The following is a 27,998-nucleotide window of genomic DNA, read 5'->3' as shown; positions in this document are numbered from 1 at the left end:
AGCCCGCCGATATACCGTGCCTCTGTCGCTAGCTTTGCTCGCCTACGTGCACGCTTTTCTCGTTATATCGTGATTACTGCGTGTCGCGTTGACCCAGTTAAAGCGCGCGTATGGTTGGTATCGCGGTTGCCTCTCAACGCGTGTGCGTTTCCGCGAAGAATTTCTAGGAAATTATTATCCGAAAAAACAATATCATCATTTAACTCATTTTCCTGATGCAGCGGAAAGAACAGTGGTCGAAGAGTGACTTTGCGTAAGGCGTTTAGCCGAGACTGACGCGGACAGTTGTCGCGCAAGTTTGTCGTGCTCGATCGGCGACCGGTGGAGAACGAGAAACACGAGTGGCTCGTGCACCAGAGGGAAGCGAACGCGAGGGCCATCGGCGCAGCGACACACCAAAGAATTCTCCTCGAGCCACTCTTACCCACATGGTCTGTGTTTTGCTTCACCACCCTCCTCGTCACTCCTACGTGGCTCCCTCTCTACTATTCACACGAACGAGACTAGCTCGCGTGTGACAAGGACACACGAACATCACCTGGTCTCCTTCGTTGAGAGAGAGATTGTTGATTGGTCCCGCGGTGTGTATATTTTTCGAGTGCACGAGCCTCATTAAAGGCTGCAGGTGCCTCGAAGTGTGCTGCTGGCACTTCGTTCTACCCACGGGCTAGTGTTATGCGTATCGATGACTGTGCGAAGTTGCCTTCGTTATATATGAGACGCGTATGTCGATGTAGTCACGCTGGAATTATCGAAAACATTGCGCTCCCGGTATCGCCGCGGTAATCGGTTGCTACTATCATCGATAGGACCCTTCAAACGTCGACGTTTGGATCGTAAACACTCATCGTGTTTGTAACGCTTGATTATTACGCGAAGGTACCAAGATCGCACGTTTCCAACATCGAAGGTACATCATAGACGAAGCTGGACTAAGAAAGTGGTACATTGTCAACGAGGCTACTAGTTTCTGATCGTGGCGGATAGTTCACGGGAAACTTACTGGTATGTTGGTGTCACAGTTGTAGGTGATTGATAATAGAGGAGAGTTTAGAACAGGACAACGAAGGGTAGAATAGAACAGCAGGATACAGGGGACGTTGATGCGGATACAACAGCATTTCCATTCCCCGGTGGACTAATCTGTTCCGCGTCTCAGAGGAAACGGTAATCGATACGATGGATACGTTCATGATAATAGGTATCTGCTTCCTGTGCTACGAGATGTGTCACTTGATCAGACGTCACGCCATACCGCAAACGCCGGAGCCTCGCCGCTTGAACCAAGCCTCTACAACACGATCCCCGATATTCTCGATTTCCCGCAGGTTGCAGAATCGTCCAGGTGAGCACCAGCATTAAGTCTCAGGATGATCCTTGTCTGTATCTCCTTTCCTTTTACCAAACTCATTATTCGCGTGTGTCACTTGGAAGGAACAGCAACGCGTGAGATAAAAGTAGTGGAAAATCTTGAAGAAAGCGCTTGAAATTCAAGAAACAGCGACAACGATCGTAACCTACCTCTTGTTAGAGGTTCGAAGTTATTTAAATAAATTCTTGACATTCGGATGGTGGGATATCCTAAACGAACCATTTACAGGAGAAGATTCTGAATCAAAGCAAGAAACATCCCTAACGATTTCAAGTTACGGCCAGTTGTCAGAGAAAATTTAAACAAATTCTCGTGGTTCATATACACGGACATTTACACGGTTCAAGATGGTCGCGTGATCTTAATAAAGCGCAGAGCATTTGTCACGCCCGAACTGTGACGGGTCGTCGTGATCTTGGAGAACGGGGCTAATCCGAACCGAAGGACGGAGCGGAATTCGCGCTCCCCTGACAAATGTACTTGGACATGATGGAGCGCATTCCACGTTCAATCGATAGAGAGACGACATAAACGTGCGACGATCGTTCTCTGGCTCCGTTTATCGCGATCAATGAGATTCCGATCAATCGAACCGAAGAAACCTTAGTGTCAGCTATCTGTTTGAAGGATCGAAACTCTGTGTGCGGGGTGTCGAATTGCTTGTTAAAATGCGTGCTTGCGCGGAGTCGAATGAAACCTTTGAACCGCGTGGACAACGAGAATTCTCTTATTGCAAGTATTTCTCGAACTGACAGAATCCGGATATACCTTCCACGAGAAACAAATTTCATTGGTTTACCGTCGAACGGATATTGTGGAAGGTGGAAGAATTTCGGTTGAGTCACTGAGAACTCGCGATTTCACTGCCTGTCTTCGAGGAGTAAACTCGGAGAAACAACTTCCTTTACGCTAGAATGGGTACTGCTTGGTTCAAGCCGATTATATGAAGATGCAGCACACGTCAACGATCCGTGAAAACATAAGGAATCAGAACCAGAGTTTGGGAAATACGGAATCGAAAATGTTCTACGTTTAGTCGGTCCCGTACTGCGCTGACTTCAAATAGTCGTTTGTTATCGAACGTTTCGATATTGATTGGAAGTTATCAACGATAATGTTAATGTGATCGATTGATCTGCTGAGGATTTCAGAAAATAACAGATTAGTTCGGTTGTATGAAGTTGTATCGATGGTATATACGTATGTCTATAGTTCTGAGTGTATCAGTTACATATTAAGAGAAGAATAATTGTTGAAAGATATTCTGCTGATTGGAGTTTGAAGAGGAGTAAGAGGTTGGAACGTGCTCGTTGACGAGCGGCTGTTGATCAAGTTCAGGTTGAACGAAGAAGACACGTCAGACAGAATCACGAAAATTGAAGAGAGATGGACTCGTTAGAGCGACTGATAAGCTCCGGATCGCACCAGCCAGCCCTGACGGCCGCCACGAGGTCGCAAAACGCCTTCGTGCAGGCCAACCTTTGTTCCGTGATCGGCCGGAAGGGTCGTCACTTGACTGGCACGTTTTGCTTAACGGGAGACACGATGGAGGGCATAATACAGTGTCTGGTGTTCCTGAAAGCATTCTCGGTAAGAGGATCTATTGTTTCTCTAGTTTCTCCGTTGTTTAGCGTTGTTTGAATCTTCGTGTAGGAGTAAGATAGTTTTCTACTTGATAGCTTTAAAAATTCAGATGTTAAGTCATTGTTTATGTAATTAAAAATTCGAATTTTGTTTATTGGAATTTTGATAATAAGTGTTTTAGATTCGATAGACTATAGTTTGCAATTATTGTGTGTTGAAAATATAATAGATATTAATTATTATTATCGGGAACTACACTGAATATTTTGTGGACTTTTAATCATTAAAGCCCTATAAACAGTATAGGGTTATAAACAATATTCTACATTCTGTCTGTCAAGAAACTAAAGACAATATTTCAGTCGATTTACATCTTGACAAAAGTCTCCTGTTCGTATAAAATGCGGCAGAGAATGTCAAAAAGTCGAGAAGTCCTTGGAAAGTTTCTGCGATGCGAATAGCTCGGCTTGTTCGAAAGAAAAGGAAGTCGATGTGCAGGCAACGTTTGTGGAATACCGAATACTGATACTCCAGAAAGCTAGCTGTCTATTTAACGAGCGTACATGCAGACAAGGAACAATGTCGAAATTGTTTAACCGGATATTCGAGAGACGTCTGCTTGGAGAGAGAGAGAGAGAGAGAGAGAGAGAGAGAGAGGGGGAGAGGGAGAGAGAGAGCATGTACGAGTGAAAGCAATAATGACAGCAATACATGCCGCAAACGCGCAGCTGATACACGTATACTACTGCTCAGAAGTATATGGATGTATAGTTGTTTATTTTTAACGCAATTTGAATTAATTAAAAGTTATTCAAAGTCAAAAACTTCCAACATTTATGCAAACAGTGATATTTGAATAACAATATACACAATGGCTACGATAAGTATTGGTACACCATTGAATTTATCATATCGTTTGCATACTAATTATAGGTTCAAATAAAGTGGCTCCAGAAAATGTTTATCATCGAAAACGTTTATATATGTATTGTATGTGTTGTATAAAACAGTTTGAAATTTCATTACCACTATAACGAAAGATGACTGACGTGACTGTATTAGTGAAACTTGAATCTAATCTAAAAGTGTATATAGGAGTTTATACATATGGAAATATTGGCCAAAATTTTTATACTCTCACTGGTACTTGGTACTTAGTTATTAGTAACGGTATATGATTTATGTTATATATGTATATGTATATGTATATGTACTTTAATTCGAAGAGAGTTTCCAATACTTTGCTACTGGAAAGTAGGATTAAATTTTGGTTCGTTCAAAGAGGCTTTAGTTTGTATCTCTGTTTTAACAGGATTTGTATCTGTTTCATACAGTAGGATATTATTGCTTTCCTGAATTGGTTGACACTCCTCTTTCATTTTATAAAATTTACTCACTTTGATTACATCCTTGTGATTTTCAAAATTTTATTAGATTTGATATTATTTCCTAGTATCCTGTTGGTCGAGTGTTTTTTTATATCTTATACGATTTAGCATTTATTACCTAATCTTTAATAATTTTGGGAATCTACAGAAAGGTATCTAAGCTTATCATAATATTGTACATGGTCCTGAAAAAGGACACAGCAAATACTACGTAAAACACTATACATTCCAAACTCGACTTTGAATGCGTTCCAAATTGAACTTCAAAAATCTGCAAGGCACCGTACCAAAACCTCTTCTCTCTGCAGAAGCAGACTTTCAAAATTGCTGCTCGAAGTCTCATAACAGCGTTCAATGACTTCCAATATGTAATCGTGCTCCTTATTTTCAAACACTACTACCAAACTCAAGCGTATCGCACTAGGATGCACATAACATCACGCTCGGCCGGTTAAATTCAATCGAAACAGCACCCGGTCTGAACGAACCCCAAAAACGTCCTCGATCTAATACACCCTCAAAGGATGCCTCGATGCACTGTTTCGCACGGAACGTGTGCACACATTCGCCGACAAAGGCGAATCCTCTTCTTCGTACTCTACAAAGATCGACCGGACTTTTCGTTTGCGAGACACTTCAATCTCCTGCCCTTTGAAGGTCTTCCCTCCCAGCGTTTGATATCTCGAAACGACTTACCTCTACTTGCTTCTTACGCGAGGGTAATGTACGGGCGAGCTTCTTTTCGTTGACAAAACCAATTGTCCCCGAAATGGAGACAAATCGAACCTCGAGAACTCGCGATTGATATCCACGAAAAACGCATCGTTTTCCTATCGTCAACGTGCAAACCACTGGAACAAATCGCCGACGTCAAATCGTCGATAATGAGAATTCGGTGGCGCACAGAATTATTCGGGAAAGTCGTGGGAACGACGTTCGATAGGGATAAAGGTGATCCAGGGTGAAAAGAGAAGAACCTGGGCACTAGCGATGGAATTAAACCATTCGCACGCATTTACTTCGTATCTCCTGCAGATAGTCATGTAGATGATAGTCGTGTCTCATTATTAGACTGGGAATTTTTATGCATTTGAAATGTATGAAATATTCACATGGAACAAATTCCTATCTCGATTCCAGTTTTTTAGTTATATTCATAAAAACATGAAATAGCATGAAGATTCGCGGTCTACTCGTGACACCGCTAATGAAATTTCAAAGTGATTTATATAATACGTATAATATATGCGTAAACATTATGCTACGTGTTCCAATATTTTCATAAGCCACTGTATAATTTTCATTTTTCCAACAGCTCCTCGATTGAAGAGGTGAAACATAAATTCTTACGAGTAGTAATCAAATCTTCCAAAGTGGAACTTTCGTACTAGACTTGAATTTGTGAGTACATATTGAACTTGATCCCATTCCAGTGTTTCCGTTTCTCTACGAAAGAAATTTTCTATTTGCGCTTCCTGTCTCCGATCCCAGAACCAACTGGGTCAAAGAATTTTAATCGCTTCGCCCCGATGCAAATTGCGCGCGATCTTTTGCGCGGAATAATTCTCGACCGAAAGCTAGCCGAACTAATTTCATCGGATAACGGGCCAGAACCAGGCTTCTCCTGGGAATCCCTGGTACCGGAAACCGCGCACCGATTCTCGCGTTCTTTCGTTTGCGCTCGCGGCAATTATTTTCGCTCGCGATAAACGGTTGAAGCACTCGCGGGTGAATAGATTTGCAGTTAATTGCTCGATAGTATTTTTGTTAAATTTGAATGTTGTTTGTCGAATTCGTTGGCTTGTATAATGAACAACGAATGAAGAACCAATCCGAATGACGAAGAGAATTAACTGTTGGTTAAGTTAAGTGATTTTGTCGAATTTATAATGTTATTTCTTAGTACTTTCTAGAAAGGTAGATTTTATGGTTGATAATTAACATATCGTTGACCGACTAAAAGCATACCCATTTTTGTACACAGATCAATTTAATTATTGAAGTATAGAATTGTGGAAATTGTCATTATAACGGTAATGGATAATGTGTGTTAAATGATCTAGAAATTTAATTTTATTATAACGTGAGGGCACACGTTAATTTTTGCATAGCATAGATAGTCAGTCATGTATTAGAAATCTAAATGTTGTTAAAGATTCATTGCCACTTAGTTGATTTTTGGAAAGTATCACTGTCTAATATTACCGTTTAGTTAAATTACTGATTAATTATCTACTCATTATAAATTATGTATTATTATATAGTCATTATAAATTTAAGTGCATTAGTTTATAGATATTTTATAGTCCTTGGAAATGCATTTAATATTCTATATTTTTACTATTAACCAGTTGTAATTTTACCTATAATCAACGGCCGTATCTATATCACGAATGGTTTAATTGGAGTCGATAGTGATTATTACTTGGATATATTACGAATGAAAATTAGATATCGATCATCAGTCAACGTCACAATAATATCCACATAAATTTCGAGGATTGTAATGTTGCCAATATTATTCTCCGTTAATTTTCTAAATTGTTTGATTTCGATCGAACAGTGATGATTATATATACGCGCGAATCTATAATTCTATATTTTGTGTAGTCAACGATAATATAAATTTAAATAATTTTATTAAATTTCGAAACAAAATAAAAAATGTTATATGTTAAAATATTCTTCATCATAATCAAAAATTCATCTGATCTATACTTGGCATATTAAGGTGGAAACTAAGTCTTTGTGGAAGCAGGAATGTTCAATGGAAGCTTGAAATATGGATATTACAGCTGAGAAGTTTTTAGCGTTAAGTCAAACATATCATAGCAAATTTCTCTTAAAAGGCTGACACGGACGAAAGAGACGTAGAGAGGGACACGATTTTTAAACACTTTCTTCGACCCTCTGGTTCTAACTCGTTAACTTTTCGATTCTCACTTTGCAACGCTTTAAAGTCTGATTGCACACTTCTTGGCTTTTTCACTGCTTTTCATTACTTTACTGTGCAACTATGATAAATATATATGTTGGCCCTTCAAAATTACACGTTACTTCTTGGTTGACGTTATTCACTATATCTTTCCTAGATGGTCGTTGCAATAAATATGAAAGACTATACACATGAACATTGAACTGTTTCGTATAATTAATTATAGTGTAACACACGTGAGTTACTGATTACCCGTTATACATATAAGGGTATGTAATCGGATGCAAGTGAACAGGAAATAATTCTTTATGCAAAAATAAATTTTTGTGAAATAAATTATGTGAAATAAATTTTTTCGCTTGATTCTGCGCAATTTCTATCGAAGGAACTCGATGTACTTGATGAGCAAGAATACACTACGTATCAAAACATCTCAAAATGACGATAGTCGTGAAACGCATTTGATTTGTATCAAATACTGATAGATATTTTAATTCACATAACCGATACTATATGTAGAAAATTAACTCAATTAATCTGATATCAAATTAACAATTCTATATCTATAATTCCGGAAACACTCGACTAGGATCGCTAAATAATAAAAATAAAGAACCCTGTAAGAATCTATTCGATCTTCGCTCTTCAGTTTCTGAAAAACCTAATCTCAAAGTTCCATTTATCACGAGACCTGACTTACGACGGTGAAGCTTCCTCGGAAGAATCTCCGGTGTTTTCATCGAGGGCCTTTAAACATATAGCCGCGGTACATGTATTTTGTAGTCTATCCATGAGCGACGTCGTTGACGATGGTCGCGTTCCTCCTCGGTCGAGTGGCTGGCATTCTTCGTTTCCTCCGCGCGGCCGTGACGAAGGGTGCGACGAAGGTGACGATAACATCTCGACGAGAGGAGGCTGCCTATGAATTTTTATCCGTTCTGGCCGTAGGCTACGGCCGGCTGAAACGAACGAATCGCGATGGCCCCCTATCAAGAAAAAACCACTTACCCCGGCGAGCTCGTTTGACGATCAAAGTTATTGGCGTGGTGACGTAACGAGGGTCGGATGCGAGTCTCAATGGAGGTTTGAGATGATGCAGCGAAAGTCGAACCTGCATTTTGATGGCAAAACATTTTGTGTTGGGGAAAAATTAACGCGTATATAATCGATGACATTATTAAGTTTTTATGTTAAAATGAAAGCTGAGGGAAAAATTAACACACAAAGAGGACAATAAGATTCGTACACAATAATTTACTAACTAATAATGTCACTAAATCGATAAGTTACAAACTAATAATTTGTAAAATTCGATTTATTTTGTTACTAAACTTGCTACTGTTACGTCAAAGAATGATTGCTTGTAATTTGCGATTTGTAATAACATTAGTCAACTGTACAAGAACGTCCTAATCTTTAGCGTTAAATTTCATGTACATTCATACACAGTATCATCTCCTCGTGGATATTTATTACTACGTAGTTTTATGAAAAAATTTTGAAAAACGTTATGAACGTAACTTTGCTTATTTATGGAGAGTTTATCGATAATTATGGATCGCCGATAATCCAGAACGCACTAAATGCATTAAATTACATCCGATCGTAGACTTTCCAAACGAGTATCTCTCGTCAATCAAGGGAGTCCGCCCGCAATATTGAGTTATGAAGTTTCCACCGAACCGAAGTTCTAATATCGTAAAGTAAATTTTTCTTGAAATCCTTCCGTCGCTGCTCTTGTCCTCTCTCTCTCTCTCTCTCTCTCTCTCTCTCTCTCTCATCACTCTGTTACGTGCAAGTTCGTATTAATAAAGTTCCCGTTAAAGGGTCGACTGCAGGTGGTTTCGTGGTTTAACGTCGAAGAGGTATTAACATTCATCTGGATGCAAGATGGATGAATTGTGAGATGGTTTTTGAAATACCAACGTCTGCAAATTTTTTTCGAAATTTGCCGTTATGCTTACGCAATTATTTTCCAGAGACGACATTATCTTCTACACGATTATAGGAAACGTAATAACATGACGGTCATCCTATTCCCTCAATTTTCTCCTTAATAAAGTTTGAATTGGAAACCGGATTAGGCGAAACGGAATTAAGGGAAACAATCGTGGAACTTCCACGTAAACCTCCGCGGAGATAAAGCGTATCCCTCCGTGCGGGTATCAAGAAATAATTCACACGGCTATTATCGAACGACAGCGTAGCCCGCTTTTCCGCAGGAAAATCGAATCACTCACGGGAAAATCCCCCGTTTCGCATGCTCGCTCGTTGTTTATTTAAAATTTCGAGCCGCTCGAAAATATACGGCCCATCCTATCGAGCGTCCCTTCAAAATCGCGGTCGACTACCCTCGTCCCACCCCTTCCACCTATTTACATTTGGAAAATCAAATTCGCGTTTCATGGAAATTTAATCATCCGATATCGCGGATTACTACGCGTGACAACGCAAGCATATCCGTGCTAAAGGGATAGCGACGATGATGTTACCGTTCGGGTTGATCGCACGTGGATTGATTCTCGTTTTGGGGATGTTATAAAGGACTCTGCATTTTAATGGCAATTTTTTTGTTTACTCGAAATTTGCCATATATTTTGAGGATTTTTAGGATGGATCCATTTTTCCCTCATTTGTAATTAATTTTAATCTCAAGTGTGGAATGTGCCTTTTCGTTTTTTGCGCTAAATTTCTGTTTTGTATTTCTCGATTTTTGTTAAAACGGTAGCTTGAGGATTTTATAACAGACGTTTATCAAAGGAGATAAAAGTCAAATGTTTCAGTGCATTTCATATATGAACTTAAGTGGTCTTAATAGTGGTCTTAATAGTGGAACTTAAATAGTCGGAAGTTTAAGAAATAATGGGCAGGAAGAGTGATAAGTTGGATCTTTAATGGGGCGGAGAGAAACCATAGAAAATTCTCTTTAGCAAATGAGGATTATCTCCTTTCTCTATTCTGTGTAAAAAATAGAGATTCGTCATAGGTCATATTTTATGACGAATTGTTGAACTACAACAGCGACTAAAAGTTTGGAAACGTCCCAATTCCACCTGGACATCATATTTCAGGATCTCACAGTATCACTCAAAAATTAATCAAAATCACACCCAATCTCCAATTTCCAGCTCGCAAATTGCTTCAACTTTACCCTTGTACGTACCCTCATAAATTCACGAACTCATAAATCGAACGAAAGAAAGAGGACCACAACGAAGCTCCTACAAGATGAAAATCTCTCTGGTCCGACGATCGAAGAACGTTAATTACCTGATCGCGAGGGTAACTCTGTGAGGTGTCCGTTCAAGATAATTAAAGGAGTCTGCCTTTGTAGCACTCCAGCGGTCTCGCGGTCGGCTCTTTCTTTGAGGAGGGGATAGAACCACTGCCGGTGACGAAACTTCACCGATATTTTAGCCTCTTCGAGAGCAAGGGAGACAGGGGAGATAGTCTACTACTATCCCGCGTCCCCCTACTATACGGCCAAAGAGACGTTATTTCCCGATTCCGGTCGGATGTGCGCATCTGCGACAGCCGTTCGTGTCTCCGAGAGAATACGCTCTCGTGTCTTCGAGGCTTGACCTCGTTCCAGGTGTTCCGCTAGTCTATCTTGCTCCCTGTTACTTCCTCTGTCTCTCTGTCTTGCATGCTCGTATCCTCTGCGGGGCGTTCTCGTAATAATAGATTTATATGCATAGCTTTCCGCGAACGGTACAGGTGGTTCCGTACCTACAGCACCTCGTGCGTGCAAACCGTTTCACGAGTTCGGTAATGCAGCAGTGTAATAATTGTAATTTAAATGGCGACTCGCTTGCGTGTCACGAGGAAATTCTATCGTATTTTTATGTATTCATCGGCTCGGCGCTCTCAAACGAAATTTGATTATCGTAGAAACACGTAATTCGTAGCTCGGTGTGTCGGCTGTCATAAATGTTGCGATTTAGAGGAGTCTTAGTTGGGAGTTTTGTTGGAACGTTAAAAGGAGACGCGTGTGCAATAGCTATGAAAAGTATTGGCACATCATTGTACGTATTATAGCATTCGCACTATATTTATTGTAGGAAAAATTTATGAACGGAGGAGAATGAAAATTGAATCAAGGTTTCCAATACCGGAGACTAATGAAACCACTTGAAATCATCCGCCACTGTATTTTGACGTAACATGCCAGGAATGAAACTGAGATTCGAGTCCTTGGCGCCCAAGAGTGACGAAAAGCAAATTTTCTAGCTCAGTGACCTATATGATTTTCTCATCATAGGTATGACGGAGGGTTTATGCATTGTTAGAAAACTCCAGTCTTCTAGATGAATAGGTTTATGAGTTTATACGGACTATAATCGGCTTTTTGAAAATCCCCTTGCTACTCCGGAAAAAATTCCTAATTAAACACAATAATTACAAGTTGTCTTTTCTGAAAACAGAGTATCCCAAACCAGTGAGTTTAGTAGCTCTAGTGTTAAAATGAATAGAAGTAAAGAGTGAAGACGAATAGGGACAATAAGAAATAAATAATATTTTTCACAAATTTCTAGAAAGAATTACTTTCCAACTACAGTGCCATTGGTAATACGCTGGAGCACTGTCGTCTCGTTGAAAAGAGGAAAGCTTATCGCGCGAAGCTTCTCCTTGTCGCGAAGCAAGAAGCTTAAACCGTCTCAAGTCCGGGAAAGCTTCGGCTAAAGAGGAAGAAAATATCTGGCTGGTTGGTAACTTTGATATTTTGTAAATATCGTGATTACTGAAACGTTTTTCGCGTGACTAGTCCCAACCTCTACTTACACGTAATTGATCGAGACCTTTCGCTGTTGAAGTCTTTTTATGGATTACGTGTCGAGCGTACCGATGACTCGATTCGAACTGGTATCCTCGGCCAGCAGTGGATAGAGCCAACTCACGAAGAAATATACGCGGGTTCGATAGCCTGTTCGATATTCAATATATAATTTAATAACGTAGCTGTATATAGGTCAAACGTTCTTTCTCTAACTTCTTTCCTTCTCTGCCCTTGCATTCCCTGACTTTCGTGTATCACGTATCTTGTCCGAATGTCGGAAACCGTGTGTGCTCGATAAACCGAATATTCCACGGTGTATTTGTTGAGGATGGTAAGAGGAGAATTTGATCGAACGATTTGAATCCCAGCCGTGTTAACTTCTTCGTGTGTGCCCGGGATTAATAAAACGATGGCTGTTCGGATCACGATCTGTGTCACTGTGTCCACTATGATGGATTTGTGGTCTATTTATGCTGCGTTTCGAGATTTTTTTCTCGCTTCTTCTGTATTCTGGAATCTTGCTCTTGACTGCAATTCTTGTAAATTCTTCAAGTTTTTAAACATTCAATTTATTGAATTTTCAAATTTTGTAATTTTGAAACGTTACATTTTTATTGACCTTCCTCCAAATCTTCAATCGTGTTCTATTAGCAAAGCGTCCCTGTTATTTCCGGTCATACATCGTCGTACGTTGTTCGTTATCGCTTAGTTCGTATATCGTTTGTTTGCTATAACTCTTTAACAATGCTTCCAGTGACATATATTTGTATGACATTTTTTTTATTTTGACCTATGGGATATACCGTTAACGTTTGGCGGAAAGAAACTAAGACAGCCTGTATAAACGCATACGTAGGTACTACAACAGTCTCTTTCTTTTTCTCTGGTTTTCTTCCATTGTTTACCATACTCCCTTGAACTCTACTTTAAACTCCTCTGTCAGAGCATGCTGACCGCCCCCAGGATACTCGAATCTTTACACGTACTAGCACAAATACGAACATCTGCACAAAAATCCTTCGCTGCCCTTTAGCCATGTTTGACTCACATACGCAACTCACGGATCTTTGCTTTTCAAACATCACAGTCATTTTAAATAGTATAAAGTCTTTGACTTCTATGATACAATGTTTGAGTACATACCTTGAAATCTTTGTTGTCTGCGCCACAGAGAAGAAAGAAAAATGATGAAATATAACGCAATAGCTTTGAAAGACACGCTTTTGCTTTGGATAGAAATACTATAATACATGTAATAATTTATTATAAAATTTAGCTAAAAATATCAATTGATAGGAATAATATACGATTAATTATACGATTAATTATAATGAAAACATTTCTCATAACACCGAATTCTCTTCATGGAATGATCTTAACTTCACATTTGTCTGATATATCATAAACTTATATTACTGTCACGATTAAACTACGGAGTTTTATGAGTTTCTGAAAAATTTAAATACATTAAATGCATATAATATGTAAAAATATGTAAAGTATCCTAAGTACAGTACTCGTTATAATATTTACTGCGTAAAACACATTTCTGGTTAGATTCCATTTGAATTTGCATAAGTATCCGTAGTATAATCACAACATATGCACTCCTTTACTTTCTTGAGAAATATGCTCAATCATATTTATACGTCTCATTTATGCGATGCCTTCCATTTTATTGTCATTAATCTTCCTCCAGTTCTATCTATGTAGAAAACTAATGTATGGTATTCACGTACTAATTCCTTGTCATTGCAGTACTAATTAAAATCTCTTCAATCATCTCCACTCGTATAAAATTTGTCTGGCCAAACACGTTTGCATGTCACTATGTGGTTTATTCGTTCCATTTTGAATTCAAAATTTCCAAGTCGCAGCGAGACTGTTTAAAAATCGATCGACCGGCATGAATGAAAACGCGGTTGAATCGTGAGGTCGTCGGTGCAAGGCAAATAGAAATGAACGTCGAAATTTCAGGCACCGTGAATGCAGTTCAGGAGCGTGGCGTTGTTTTTACTGGGTAAACGACGACGAACGACATTCACGGTTTCATTTAGCGGATGCGCAAACACCGATCCGCTGCCAATAAACACGGCCGGCTCTTGGTGGCTGGCCACTTATGTATTCAAAGCCTGTTCGAATTCCGCGATGCTTTCAATCCGGCTTGTTCGCAGCTTTGGAATGCTATCTGCTCGCGTTCCGTCGAGAATCCGTCTATCACCAAGTGTGCCATGGATAGATTATGTTAAGCACTTTGTTACATTCTCGACTAAAAAGTCTTGAAACACCTCTTGCTTCCAAATCTAACCAATTGAAACCATCATTTCAATGTGATTGCAGTTAAATTACGAGCGTTGCATATAATTAAATAGATGATAAATGTAATGTCGTTTGAATCTTCATGTACACGGCAATAAATTTGTTTCATTACAAAACGACACAGAAATTAAACCAACTAACGAACTTGCTCAGTATTTTCACTCAGCTCGCTCTGTCGTGTCGCGTCGTCAGTTCTCACACCTACAATAATAAACGCGCCGCTAAAAAAGAAACAAAGAAACAGCGCAGTGCCGATCGTACAGTCGATCAGCGTTCCACAAGCTTGCTCGACGAATCGTGTCACCATACATATCTCAACAACAGCTTAGAACGTTAAAATTCGCCCGCGTAAATTTCAAATGCTAGATCGTCTAAGAAGTCTGATTTTTAATTGGAGGCAAGTTCGATCGCGCACTTAAAGTAGATGCGCGAGCAGTAATTAAAGTTCGACTCGCGATGTAGAACCATGGTCGCGCAGCTGACAGAAACGTAGAGCGACGGAAAGAGATTAAGAGGGATGAAAGGTGCGCGTCTTAATTTCAGCACGCGCAAGTGCGAATCGAGTGCTCATTGCTTTTAGTGAATTCACCGATCGTGGAAAACGCAAACGCCTCGACAGATCTGAATCTAGGTCCCTAAGCTTTTGACGCTCGACGAACCGTATCGGCTTCTTCAGTGCCGAACGTGTTTCACGCTTTTTCGCCCCGGCCCATTTAAGCAAAAGCGAGACCTGTCGAGGAGATACGCGATGGAAATTGCCTCGCGAGATTTAACTTTTAATAATTTTAAACCTGCAACCCGGAAACGCCTTCAATCTGAATCTCTTCTTGGGGGATTTATGAAGCGGTTATTAAATTTGTAGGGTGGTTGTGTCCGCTGTTTTTAGAGTGAATCGGTGTTTAGAATGAAAAAGGCGGCTATCCTTTTTAACGGGACAGTTTGGGTATAAGGAGGATTAAGTAGGAAGAATTACTGTTTAAATTCGGGTAAATTGACTGAACTGAATGAGGATTTAGGTATAAACGCTTTGTCATCTTTTTTTGTAACTTTGCTATGTCTCATTGTCTCCTTTTTCATTGTGAATAATTTTCTAATATCTCGTAATAACTACCTCAATCTATATACATTATTTCGAAATGTCAGATTTGTATAATTCCTGATTTCGATAAATATTTTATCAATCGATAGTTCGTTTTCTTCTTATAACCATCAGTGGTTTTCTAGAAAAATTGCTTCTTCATATCTTTTTTTTTTTCTAAATGAAGAATGAAGACTCATAAAGTAAAAAATTCTACGCGAATAATAGTAATTTATCTTTCTTGGTATAATTCCCTCCTTTAAATCTGACCTCTTGAAATTTTCATTCACGCTTATTCATATAACCCGCGTCATGTTGCTGTAAAATTTCCACGAGTTGACGCGAGCCGTCACAACGTAATAACATTTAACGAAGTTATAAGTTTGAAAATCTCGAACTTCTAGATTACGTAGTTTTAATAATTTCAGAGTTTGACGCAATTGGTCGGTAAGCTCGATTACTGAAAAAAATGCCCGTGGAAGCTGAGAAAAAATTACAAAAACTTCTTTTCACACGTAATCGTTCTTATTCCATTTCTACCAATGATTTAATAATACGTGATATTACAGAATTATGAAAAAATTCTTAATTAAAAATTAAAGAAAAAATTTCATGTTGTGACCTAATTTTATTATTAAAATTGAACAATGGAGAACTTCGGTATACGAATTTAATAAATCCTCGTAACACATTCAAATTCACCACTGAAACAATCGATTGGCTGATAAACCTTTGCACAAACCTGATTAAGCCTTTGCGATTGAGTAATAGCGTCACGCAACAACAATTTTGTTGGAAATTGGTCGACTATATTCGTTACCAGCAATTTATGATACATTTCCACTTTCCTATCCATTGTTTCTGAATAGCTCTGGTATTTGGTAAATTAATTCGTATAATACTATTGCAGTAGCTTCCGTATAAATCCTAATATACATATGTAGATGGTGTCCTCATACATAGATTCATAAAGACTTTATGCACAGCAGTTTGAAAGAACCTTGATCAAAATTGCAAAAAAGAATTCTAATGAAAATAATAGAAATAATGAACAATGAAGAAAATAGGAATAACGGTTCCATTGAAAGGAAAGAAAGAAAAGATTTCTATAAATGAAAATATAAAACATAATTCCAATATTTCATTAAATTTCCGCCATTAAACCCACCAACTGTTATATAAAAATTTCTTTTGCATTTTTACTAACTACAGAGATGTACGAACGTAACGTAGATATTTCTAATATTCGTGTATCGAATACTTTGATATGACGGACTACAAATCGAGCAAGAAGAAAGTCGATAGAGAGAAAAAGAGTGAGTTCACGGCAGCAAACTAATCGAATGAAGCTCGCATATTTCGCTTCTATGGGAAATTCCTTTTACCATTCTCGTGGAGATACACCGCAGATTTATTCGTTTCAACGGAGAAAAAAGTTCGGTGCGCCCGTGAAGCTGGACCGATGATTTTTCATCTCGAAAGCGGTTTCGTGTAACGTTCTCTCGGTTCTCGGGAGAACAGCTCGTTTCCGAGCGAGTCGTTGCCCTCTCGCGGTCGGCTGCCACTCGCAGCGAGTGCTTTTCATCTTCGCGGACGCAAACAAACCGCGGGAACCACCGCGTTATTAATCTCCGGATTATCAAGTAGGCCGCTCGAACGTCCGACTCTGAGAATATTTTGACCAAATTTTGCGAGATTCTGCGGCAGTTCTATGCTCGGTGCGGAGAAATCCGCTACGATTTGATGAAAAATACTACCATCACCTACTAATTACTTTTTCAAAGCGAAACTTGTTGATCCTACATGACGATGGAGAAGTTTCCGCGCAATAACTGGTAGAGGCGATGAATGAAATCTTTAGATTCAAACTTTTTCCATCTTTAGACGAAAAATTCTCTGATAATTAGCTCAACCTATATTGATTAACTGAATTTATTAAATCCAAAGGATAATATTAATAATAGCCTATATGCAAATATATGTAGTTGGTACACAAACCTTGGATCAGAGTACTTGGTACACGAGTCTCGTTATAGATTAGTGGATTTATTAAGCGCATTTCACTCATGTTGATTCAAACGAAAATCACGTGTGCTAGAACGGTAGTATTTATACGATATGAAGATATAGTATTAATGAAGATTAACGAGATAATGGTGCCATTTGAATGCCAATTAATTGATTAATTAAATCTGCCTGTTAGAAACTTCATTCATTAGAGAGAGGTGTACATACCTATATATGCATATGCACATGTAATCATACTCTTGTGGACATAACAATAGCCATGACTATCCCCTTATAGAAAAGTGTATTACGTACATTTCATACATTTTTACCCTTTGATTTATTCCTCATAAATGTCGTACATACAAAAACTTAGAATACAAAACCGCGGATATTTATATAAATTCATATTTTTCATGTATCTTTTATGTAATTGAAAAACTGAAACTTAGAAAATTATTTTATCTGTCAAACATTATAACTTCATATACCTTCATTTGCATTTTTGAACTTTCAAATTTCGAATCTCTCGAAATGCGATGTCACTAAAAAATCTAAAGTTTCCTTTCCCCTTGCACGTCCACCATCAAACAAAGGCGCCTTTGTCGCACCCTAAATCGTAGCTGGTTAAATCTCAGTGGCCGTAACGACCCAATTTCGCGATTCGGCCCTGTCGATCCATTGTTCTCGCTCGTTTCGTGGCTTCTTCGCGCGGTGAGTTTAACCGTCTCTCGTTCATCTCGTGGAAAATTGTGGCTGCTCTGCTCGGAGTCGCAGTGATTATTGTAAACGCAGCTTCAACGAGAGAAACTAGGTCGAACGAAAGAGTGGCATCATCGATGGGATTGGCGGACGACATGGTCGTGGCGCCGCAATGGGAGCTCTGCGTAGATTTCTGTGTCTGGGGGCCAGACTTAATTACGGGAGGCGGCGCGTACAATAACCAGACGAGCTCTCCGATCGCAAATATCGCATGGCCACCCGCAATTATTAATGCACAATGAAATATGCGTTCATTAGTGAACGTTTTGGAATTGAGTCGCGCGTTCTTCCGGTTAATATCATTTTCGAGCGTGGCGCGCGGTAGGGTTGAACCTCTGCATGTTTCGGACGCTTTTGGTATCGGGTAAATGGGGGATTATGGTAACTGGAATAGTCGAATACTAGGAATTTCGCTACGATAATTTGGTTCCAGGTGGCTGAAAGAAAATGCAGTGGTGAACAGAAACATTGGCAAGTGTTACATTTTCTTATAATATCTCATGTAAATCTGTAAAATTTATGGTTCCTCGGTCAATCTTTTGATGATGATAAATGGTAGTTTTATTGAATGGATAAACAGAATTGAACATTTTAGGTAAAATCCAATATTTGACCTATCAACATTAGATAAACTGTATACATTCTTCCCTTTCGTGATGTGCAAAAAGTTAGATCTGACTTGGTGTGAGAAAGAACCAAGATTGTTACTTTGTTTGGAATGGAAAGAGCTATAAGAAGGTACGATATTTTCATGGAGTTTTTTTCCGAGGAAATAAACACTGATAAGTAACCCTGAGGTATAACGATGTCGTTGTAACCCTCGCAGCGCGCCATTTCTCTCGTTCCTTAGGTCATCTATAGGAAACTCGGTCTGAGGATTTAACTTTTGGGGTGGACTTAATTCATATACATTACGATTTTTTCGAGCAATGGTTGCTTTCTTCCCTCGACTGTCTTTAGTAATAATCGTAAGCTTAAATATGAAATAACTTTTCATCGTCTCCTAGTTCGTACTTTTGTCACGCGTTGGTTAACTTTTGTTAGACACTTTTATTTACACTTTATTCTTCGAGACGTAGAATTTTTTGCTTTAACAGCTTCATTTTTTATTCATGATGTAAGTAACGAAATGTTTCGTTATTTTCGTGAAAGCTCTTTGGCCTCGTTTATAATGTAGTAGTTTTAATAACAGCTTCTATATAGCTACATTTACGATACAAAATTAAATAGATATTATCTTTGAAATACATGCATACAAAATGGAATTTTTATACAGTTACAAAATATAAACCCTTCCGCCATTATGCACATGAAACGTTATTACTTTTTAAAAAGAGCTATATTCACATGGAATTGATGGAAAATATAGTATTAAAATACGAATGGATTTGGGGATGCATTTGAATGGATATGGAGATATCTTTTCTTCGACAAATTGTTCCAAGCTTAATGTCAACATATATTAATAAAATGAATAAAATATGAACCAACTCCAAATATCTAATCCACGCATTATATATTAATTTCATCCACATACATTATCAATACAATATCATCTAAACCTCTACGATCTCTTTATAAATGCGTTCTAATCAGGGATGATCGTCAATTGTTATCGTTTTAGCATCGATGGCTAGATTCTTTTTCAACGCGACAAAGGACCTTTTGAATTTTAATATTACTACAAGTATCCGACGGGTAATTGCGTTCATGCTGGCCGCATATTATAACGACGTGCATTATTAACCTGCGTGCAGCCGGTTGATAAACGCGTAATGGCAGTTATTTGTTATGCGGAGAATATGTCCGCGGCAGGATGCAGCCCGCAAACATATCCGCACTGCCGGAACCCGGCGCGGTCGCCCGTTAATAAGTGTGCATTTCGACTTTTGGCGCCACGTGATCCGCTTCGTGAAAACGCGCCCAAATGGCTGATAACAAGCCCCTGCTTCGATTTAATGCCTGACCAGTTCGTGGATTAATTCAATTAGCTTTCAATTTTATGGCGGGACACGCGAATTATAGAACGAAAAATAGAAGTTTGATGTGATTATAAAATTATGATATGATAACATGGCACATTAGATATGAAAATATATTTAACAATAATATTATTACAGAACAGTAATAAAATGGATAGAAAATAAAAGTAGTGAAAAGTATTCAATTTGACGAATTAAGTCTAATAGTTATAGCGTATAGATATATTTTGTATATCGATAAGGAGTACTAATTTTTTTAATTTTCTCTTACGATATACGTTAGCTCTGACGTTTTGCTCTGTGGCTGTCAAAATCTTGTAACACTATATTTGTTGTCAATTCTCTCAAAATCCGATTCTCCAATAACTCTTTTAACTTTTCAACGATTCCTGTAAAAGGAAAGAAAATTTCAGTATTTCACCATAATCTATATTATTTTCAAGTATTATAAGTAAAAATAGATCTTTATTTCTTTTAGTATCATCATTATTTTATATAGCACTATTTTAGTATCAAGTACTAACGTAGTTGTGTTGTGCTGAAACCATTGATTCTTAAAAGATTATTGATTCTTCCTTCAAATTCACAGGATAACGTTCTTTTTTGTTTACTATGGCATCTAGAGAATTTTTGGAGCGTGTGATTGAATCCTACCGTGGTTAAACGAAAAACATTCACAGCGGTACGGACATGCAAAATTATTCGGCCATGTTGGTCCCTATGAGAGCGTTTGTTTGTGTTTTCTTGAGCGTATTTACCCACCTGTACGCGATCTCTGTTAATGATGATACTTTGTGAGTGCACGTAAACATCCCGCGCAATGAACGTTTATTTTCTTAGCGTGCTGGAACCTGGAACTGTGTCTTTCATCACTTGAAACACTACCATCGTTTTTCTAAGTGCATGAAAATGGCACTTCTCTCTGGATAACGATTCATTTCGAGAATTTAACTGGTCGAATTAATTATTCAAGAAAGATTAGATTAGATTTTCACGGTTTCATAGTTTTATATTAAATTACAGAGTTTCGGTCTCTAATTTATGAAATGTAGCGCTCAGGCGTAGCAGGACTAATGCTTCCAAGGTATACTACGAATATTCGAAAGATGTGCATTGTTTTAACGAACGTGCGAATCTGGACAGCGAACTTGTGAACGTTGCCTGCGAACGTGGTCTGCGAACCTGGCTTTAAAATGTATTTTCACGTTAGTTCGAGATTTCATATTTGTTTGGAAGTAGTCAGATTTGTAGAGATAATGAAATTATTAATGTGATGGGATTATAAGATATTAATTAATACGAACATTTGCATATAACATTTGTTCATTGCGAAAATATGGTATAAATTATTAAAGCTCGAGTTTGTTTTAGCTGCGCTGTCGTATTGTCAAAACCATCAGTCATCTTCATGCAAATTTAATTACTTTTAAATAATCCGTAGTTAAATATGCAAATAATTTGATAAGTGACAGGAGAATATAATCATTTGCCATATAATATATATATATATAGAATTATAGATAAAATTATATAACTCAAAGAATAAAATAACTGTAACAAAATATGCAATGAAATAGCTTACAGCTAGAGTTAAAATTATATAATTTAAAAGATGAAGCGAAATAGAGCTATTTTTAAAAACTAATCCTATATAAGGATATAGCTGATCTCTATTCTTTTAGTTGTTCAGATTCTATCGAGTATGACGATATGCGAGATAAATTCCACGGCACACAGAAAAATGTGGTCGAAGATTTTCTATCTATCTACAATAACTATTTTAGTATTGGGATCAAGGTGAGAGAACATACAATCCGGGTGTCTCAATTTATAAAACACACGACTAAAAAACGAAAGGTTCCGGATTCATAGATCGAGTAATCCGAATAAGCTACGAATATTGCGAGGGAAGGTTAAATTTAACCTCAATTTTGTTTGAAAGGCTTAAGGTCGGAGTCTTCGAAGCAAAATATGTCAAACAAGAAAGAGAGAAAGCCTGTGTATATAGGCTGTTACTTAAAGTAATTGTTTTAGTATGCAGGAAGAAGGGTTTTATATGTACAAAAATTTGATGAAATTCCTTTCTGTTAAAAGGCTTTCCGAGGTAATTGAAATTTTTGCATCCTTTTACTTAGGTATATCAGGTCTCTTCTTTTATAACTCTCTTTACTTTCTTCAATTTTATGTAGATAGAGGTGTATAAGTGCACGAGTAAATATGTTAACAGAGTAGCTGAAGTGAAGGAAGTGAAACAAGGGATGAGAATTTGAATTGTCGATTAAATTATTCCTTCGTTAGAAACTTGCTTAAATACGAAATTAAAAGGATACGGGAAAAAATTAATCTTAAACAAATAGATAGATTTCATTTTTAGAAAATTATTAACGATATTTGAAAAAAAAGAAACGATTTCCAGAAAGATAAAATATTAGTTTAAAATAAAATATTAGTTAGATAAAATATTATATGATACTATTTCATTAACATACAATGTTGTCTAATTTATATAGGTATAGATTGCGTATACATTATATACATTATTTGCAATTTTTTTAACTTGCTTACTGATATTATTACGACGAACAAGAGAATATTCATTTGATAAAGAGAGGTCATGCAACGAAAATATTTTCGCAATTGTTTCCAACATGCACGATGAGTAACAATCAGGTTAGCAACTTCTGCTAACCTTCGCTACAAGAACGTCCCTTATTTCCAAAATACAAATTTCTCTGAATAGCATCTGAAATGGTTCAGGCTGGGATTGTTCATCGGAAATAAACATGTCAGGTCCCCGGATACGAACTACTGAAAATTCCTCACGCTTGGATTTCTTGCGAAACAAAGAAGGGCACGAAAAAAGAAGAAGAAGAACGCGAACGAACCGGTACAAAACATTGTCAAATAAAGGCGAGACGCCTCCAAGCACCTCGCGAGCCATTTTATTAATGAAAACGGAATGCTCCATTTTATTTCAACGTGTTCGCAACATCGTTCGACGTGGATGACGATGGCCCCTACTCGTTCGGGCTATTATTCGTTATATGCCTCACGAAACTGGTACAATGAACACACAAGCGCTGAATCCATCCGGTCCTGATGAAGATGTGCGGCCAATCTCAACCAAATTGCATTGATAAAGCTTACACGACAGATATCAGCTGAAATTGCGTGAGGAATGCGGCTATTCGACCGACGACCGAGATACACCTCCACCGATTCCTCTAGCCTCGCTTATGCCGTGTCTGAGATCAGTATCGCGCGCGGGCCTATTGAGACCCGAAGACATAGCTCGACTTGACAAAGTTATTCTAGGATAAGGTTCCTTTCTTGTGAAACGGGGATAATCGATTGATCAATTCTTGCCTTTTAACTGCCCCTTAGGTTATCTCATAAGCAATTTGATTTTTGTGAGAGCTGGGTTTAAAACAATGGAAGTTGTTACTATGGGAATTTTATAAAATTGAAATGGAAAAAAGTAAAGAATTACACACAAAAAAAAAGGGAAATTGATTACTGATCAATAAACTAGAAACAACCTATTAAATACTATTATACGTAGAAAGATAGCTTCAGTGTTGTACAATGTAAAATTGAGCGTATAAAGTGCTAATTTTAGGAACAGGCAAGATAAGCATTCTGAAGTAAATCTTTATGATCGTTGTTACAGTTTCAATGTAAATTTTACTCCTTAATTAATATGTATACTATCCACTCTGCATATTCGTAGTAGTCCATAGCTTCAGTTATCCAATGAACTACCCAGCTTTATCTTTAATGGTGAATTACAATTTTTTTTCTATCATTACCTTCTCTTAATAGTTACTTATGATACAAACCTACACAGGCTTACGAAAGTATTTGAACATTTACCATAAAAGACTTTTATAGATGTATCATCATATAATGAAATTTAACTTATCTGATAAAATTTTTTAATATTTTGTATAATACACATAATATATTCATAAAAGATTTCTGCATATGTTTAAATATTTTCGTGAACCTGAGTATACGCAGTAGGATAATTTGCAACTGTTCCGCGAATTTTCATGGTAGAAATTCAGCTGGCATTGTTTTAAGACAATTATACAAGATCGATGCGTCTGGTTCCGGCCGAGCGGTCGATCCAGGGACTCATCAGCCCCTTAATAACTTCCTTTAAACGCGCCACTTTTAAGAGAGGCTGACCTTATCGTCGAACGAACGAAATTCGAGGGATCTCACCTACAAAGGATCTTGTTTCCCCAACCCCATAGTGGTCTAAATTTAAATGGGTTCACGGGAACGTTGTCATTCGAGAGTGTATTTCGATGGAAACTGTTACACGCAATCGATCGGATAGAAGACGAGCTTTTCGACGAGAGAAAAGATTAACGCGTGCATCGAACGATCCGAGCAGGAAATTTCATTGAGCAGTTCGTTTCAAAGAGACGACTGTTTCGCGGAAAAGACCGTGTTTCATGGAAATTATTTCCCTCTGTTTGTCGAAACCTTTGTGAAACACGGGCGACAAATTATATAGGTATTGTACGATGAAATGAAACGATTCTTTTGGGCATTAAGCGAAATTCATTTCCGAGAACTGAAAGCTGCGAATCTTTTACCAAACCTTCGATAATTTTGGCTTTCTACTGCTCGGAATACATAACTCGTCGTACAAATTATTCATGAAAAAATTATACTATAAAGAAGGAACGACAGTATGGTTGAAAGAAGTTCCTTTGCTTTTGTTTCATTTTAATATCTGTTGTAACTAACATTTTTCTTCTGGAATAATTTGAGGGATTGGGAATGTCTGCGAACATTTGAACGTATTTGATCAGTAGTCGATCGAAACTCGAATTCTTACCACAATGCCAAGTCGAGATATTGGTTGCTTTGCAAGTAGAGTAATTGGAAATTTACAATTAGAAACTTGAGCTTTTAGGTTCCTAACTGTAGTTTGATTGTTATATGCGATTGACCAAAGAGTTTTATTGGATTTGCGATACTTTGCATTGTATATTTAAATCTGGAAAGACTAAATTACTAAACTCTATTATTACTGGACGTAATAAATTTTAGATATGCCAGAATTTGCTCATCTACTTAAATTAATCTGTTATACAAAAGTACACAAACACTCAATCACATTATAGTTTAATTCCAATTCCTATGCAATCGATAATCAATTCTAAATTACATTCTAATTAAATTTACAAATTTACGTATCAGGTGTATATACTTAGCTATACATACTAAAACTATACTATAGAAGCAATAGAAAATTTATTATTAAAACTTCTAGTTACATTTTTATTTCTTCAACGTTTTACGCTTTAGTATTTTTATTTTCTTGTAATTCTATGACCAGTACCTTCTTTGTTCCTCTCTTTTTGTTGAAAAGATGATCGAAATTCGCACAAAAATCGCTGGAGAGTGGTGTAGTTCTTGTAAGACACGATGTTCAGTCTTTCGAGGAAACACAATAGCCAACATTCGATGCGTGTCATCCGTACAACGAGGGGGATAATGTAAAGGGCATATTTAACACAAAAGCTGCACGCTACGTAGCTACCTTGGATGTTACGAGAATCAGCGTGTAGACGTGTGTAGAACCGTGAACAATGTGCGAGGTAAACAATGAGTTGGACCGTAAAAAAGCGCGGATATTTAACAGCGACATGGATATACGTGTCACTGGTTACTTGAAAATCGATACCTGTCCAACTATTTTCCTATGTTTTTCCTTTTCACCTCTTAACCTAAATACCGCCGAGAAGCTGTCATAGAAAATGTAAACATTCCACGCTGCTCAAAGTACAAGCTAGATAATTAGTTAACCAAGGGCTTTTTATTTTATAATAAATAGATACGTTGTTTATTGGTATTAAGAATTGTAAATATTATAACAAAATACACAAACTGCTTTGTTGGGTATCGACCATTATAGGAAAAGCAAATTGTATAGTGTGATAAAATTCTTTGATATTATATTGAAATTTTATTTAACCCTTAAAAGTTATCATGAACGAAAATCACGTTCCCGCTATTAGGACTGAAATTTTACTATGATAGATTTTTTATAAAGTCAAATGAATAGAATGAAATGTTTTATCATTATTCTGTTAATACTCAACGAAGAAATCCATATAAATGATTTTTTATTTCTTGTACAAACAAAACTTTTAATTGATTAAAGTTTTTCATTCTAATTTAAAGATCACAGAAAACCCGAGGCTCGTACCTGGATCAGTATTTTTCTACAATATCGAATTCAATTTTATATTACACAAACCCGATACGTTTAAGCCAATTGTTACGCTTCTTTCCTCGATCGTCAAACGAACGACAAAATCCGCCTGTTATCTCCTCATTTCTTTCCTTTCCCCGATTTAAATGGAGGTTTTAATTGGTCCACTGTTAACGCTACACTCGTTATACCGGGAATCGATCTGGCGTCGAATATTTCGGCCGGGCACAATGGTGTTCGCGAATTACACAAGCTCGCACGTCGCTCGCGAATTCAGAAGAGAGCGGTGGATCAAGCTTTCATCGAGATTATTTGTAACGCTCCAGTCGACCAGCATTGTATGGAAAAATAATCCCTACTGCTCGAACAATAGAAATGTGCTGCCCATCACAGAGGAATCTTCAAAACAGGATATTCTTTTTTGTTTTTCAGATCAAAACGTTATTCTTTTGTTCTCAGTTTAAAACAATTCGAAACGCGTTCTTTTTCGTTTCTTTTCTGTTTCCTTTTTGAAATATTTTTAGAATATTTTCGTGTATAAGAAATTATTGGCGCATTTAATGATATCGAGAGGCTGAAGTAAATTGATCAGGTCGCAAACTCGAATATGTCACATCAAGCAACAGTGGACGTTGACAATCAATAAAACATAGCCGTCTAACTAATGGCTTCGATATTTATTCAAATATATATAATTTTCAGGAGAACTCGTTCATGTAGTGCACCATTCCCCTTTCCTCCGAATATCATTGTTCAAATATATTTTTAGCCTTCGGTTAAATGTTCTCTGCTCGATTTCTGTTCTATTTCATGGCGTTTAATTCGTGTAAAACTTGCATTCATGTACTCGTTTTAAATGCACGTGAGGCATGAAAGCATCCTTTGTAGAAGATTTAATTCGTTTCGTAGATCACTTATTTAATCACGCGTTCCTCTATTACATGATTTTTGATCATAGTAAAATAAGCTTTCGTAATTAATATTATTCGTTTCGCTATAAATACCAATTGTTTTGAGTTTTACTTGTTTTGGATGGCTTAGTTTAAATTAACTTTACGTGAATTCTATTTAGTACACAATATCGAAATATTATCTTTTTTCGCGCATCGCACGTGAACGAGCATCAAAGCTATTCAAAAGTCGAAATATGAGGGAAATTTTAAGACTGATCAGCAACGATGCAATGTAGCGAGCACAGCCATCATGTTGATTTATTGACGGAAATACAACAGTGACAAGAAAACAACAGAAAACAGAAATCCAAGAGACACGCGAGGAAAGAAGAGGAAAATGGAGTATTTTTTCAAAGATTTAACCAGAGTCGAGTATTTGCTATTGCTGTGGAAAATTTTCAACATTCGGCGTGCGTGCAGTTGGCAAATGGAAGATTCTAGATGGAATCTTACTTATGAAGTTGGATGCTGACAGAAGTGACGCTACTTGGTAGAAGTCGTTCTACTTTCTTTCATTAGTTCGTCTCGATTTTTTCAAATAACGTGTTCGAACGTTGGTTTCTTTTAAGTTCACAAAGAAAACGTTGTCCGAGGAAAGCCATTTAC

At 37.5% G+C, this 27,998-nt stretch overlaps 2 protein-coding genes across 5 annotated transcripts in view; both read left to right on the top strand.

The window, feature by feature from the left end:
- Positions 1 to 27,998, top strand: part of rg (A kinase anchor protein rugose) — a 413,962-nt gene that overhangs the window by 176,779 nt on the left and 209,185 nt on the right. The gene's annotated exons all lie outside the window — the stretch shown is intronic.
- LOC143304940 (uncharacterized) overlaps positions 3 to 27,998 on the top strand; it is a 36,639-nt gene continuing 8,643 nt past the window's right edge. Inside the window, exon 1 of the mRNA XM_076627492.1 lies at positions 3 to 2,962. Coding sequence (XP_076483607.1) covers positions 2,759 to 2,962 — 204 coding nt within the window. The 5' untranslated portion in view covers positions 3 to 2,758. The remainder of the gene's footprint in view (positions 2,963 to 27,998) is intronic.

The sequence above is a fragment of the Bombus vancouverensis genome, chromosome 2 (assembly GCF_051014615.1).
Source record: "Bombus vancouverensis nearcticus chromosome 2, iyBomVanc1_principal, whole genome shotgun sequence".
Lineage (NCBI taxonomy): Eukaryota > Metazoa > Arthropoda > Insecta > Hymenoptera > Apidae > Bombus > Bombus vancouverensis.
This window is presented reverse-complemented; position numbering and strand designations above follow the sequence as displayed.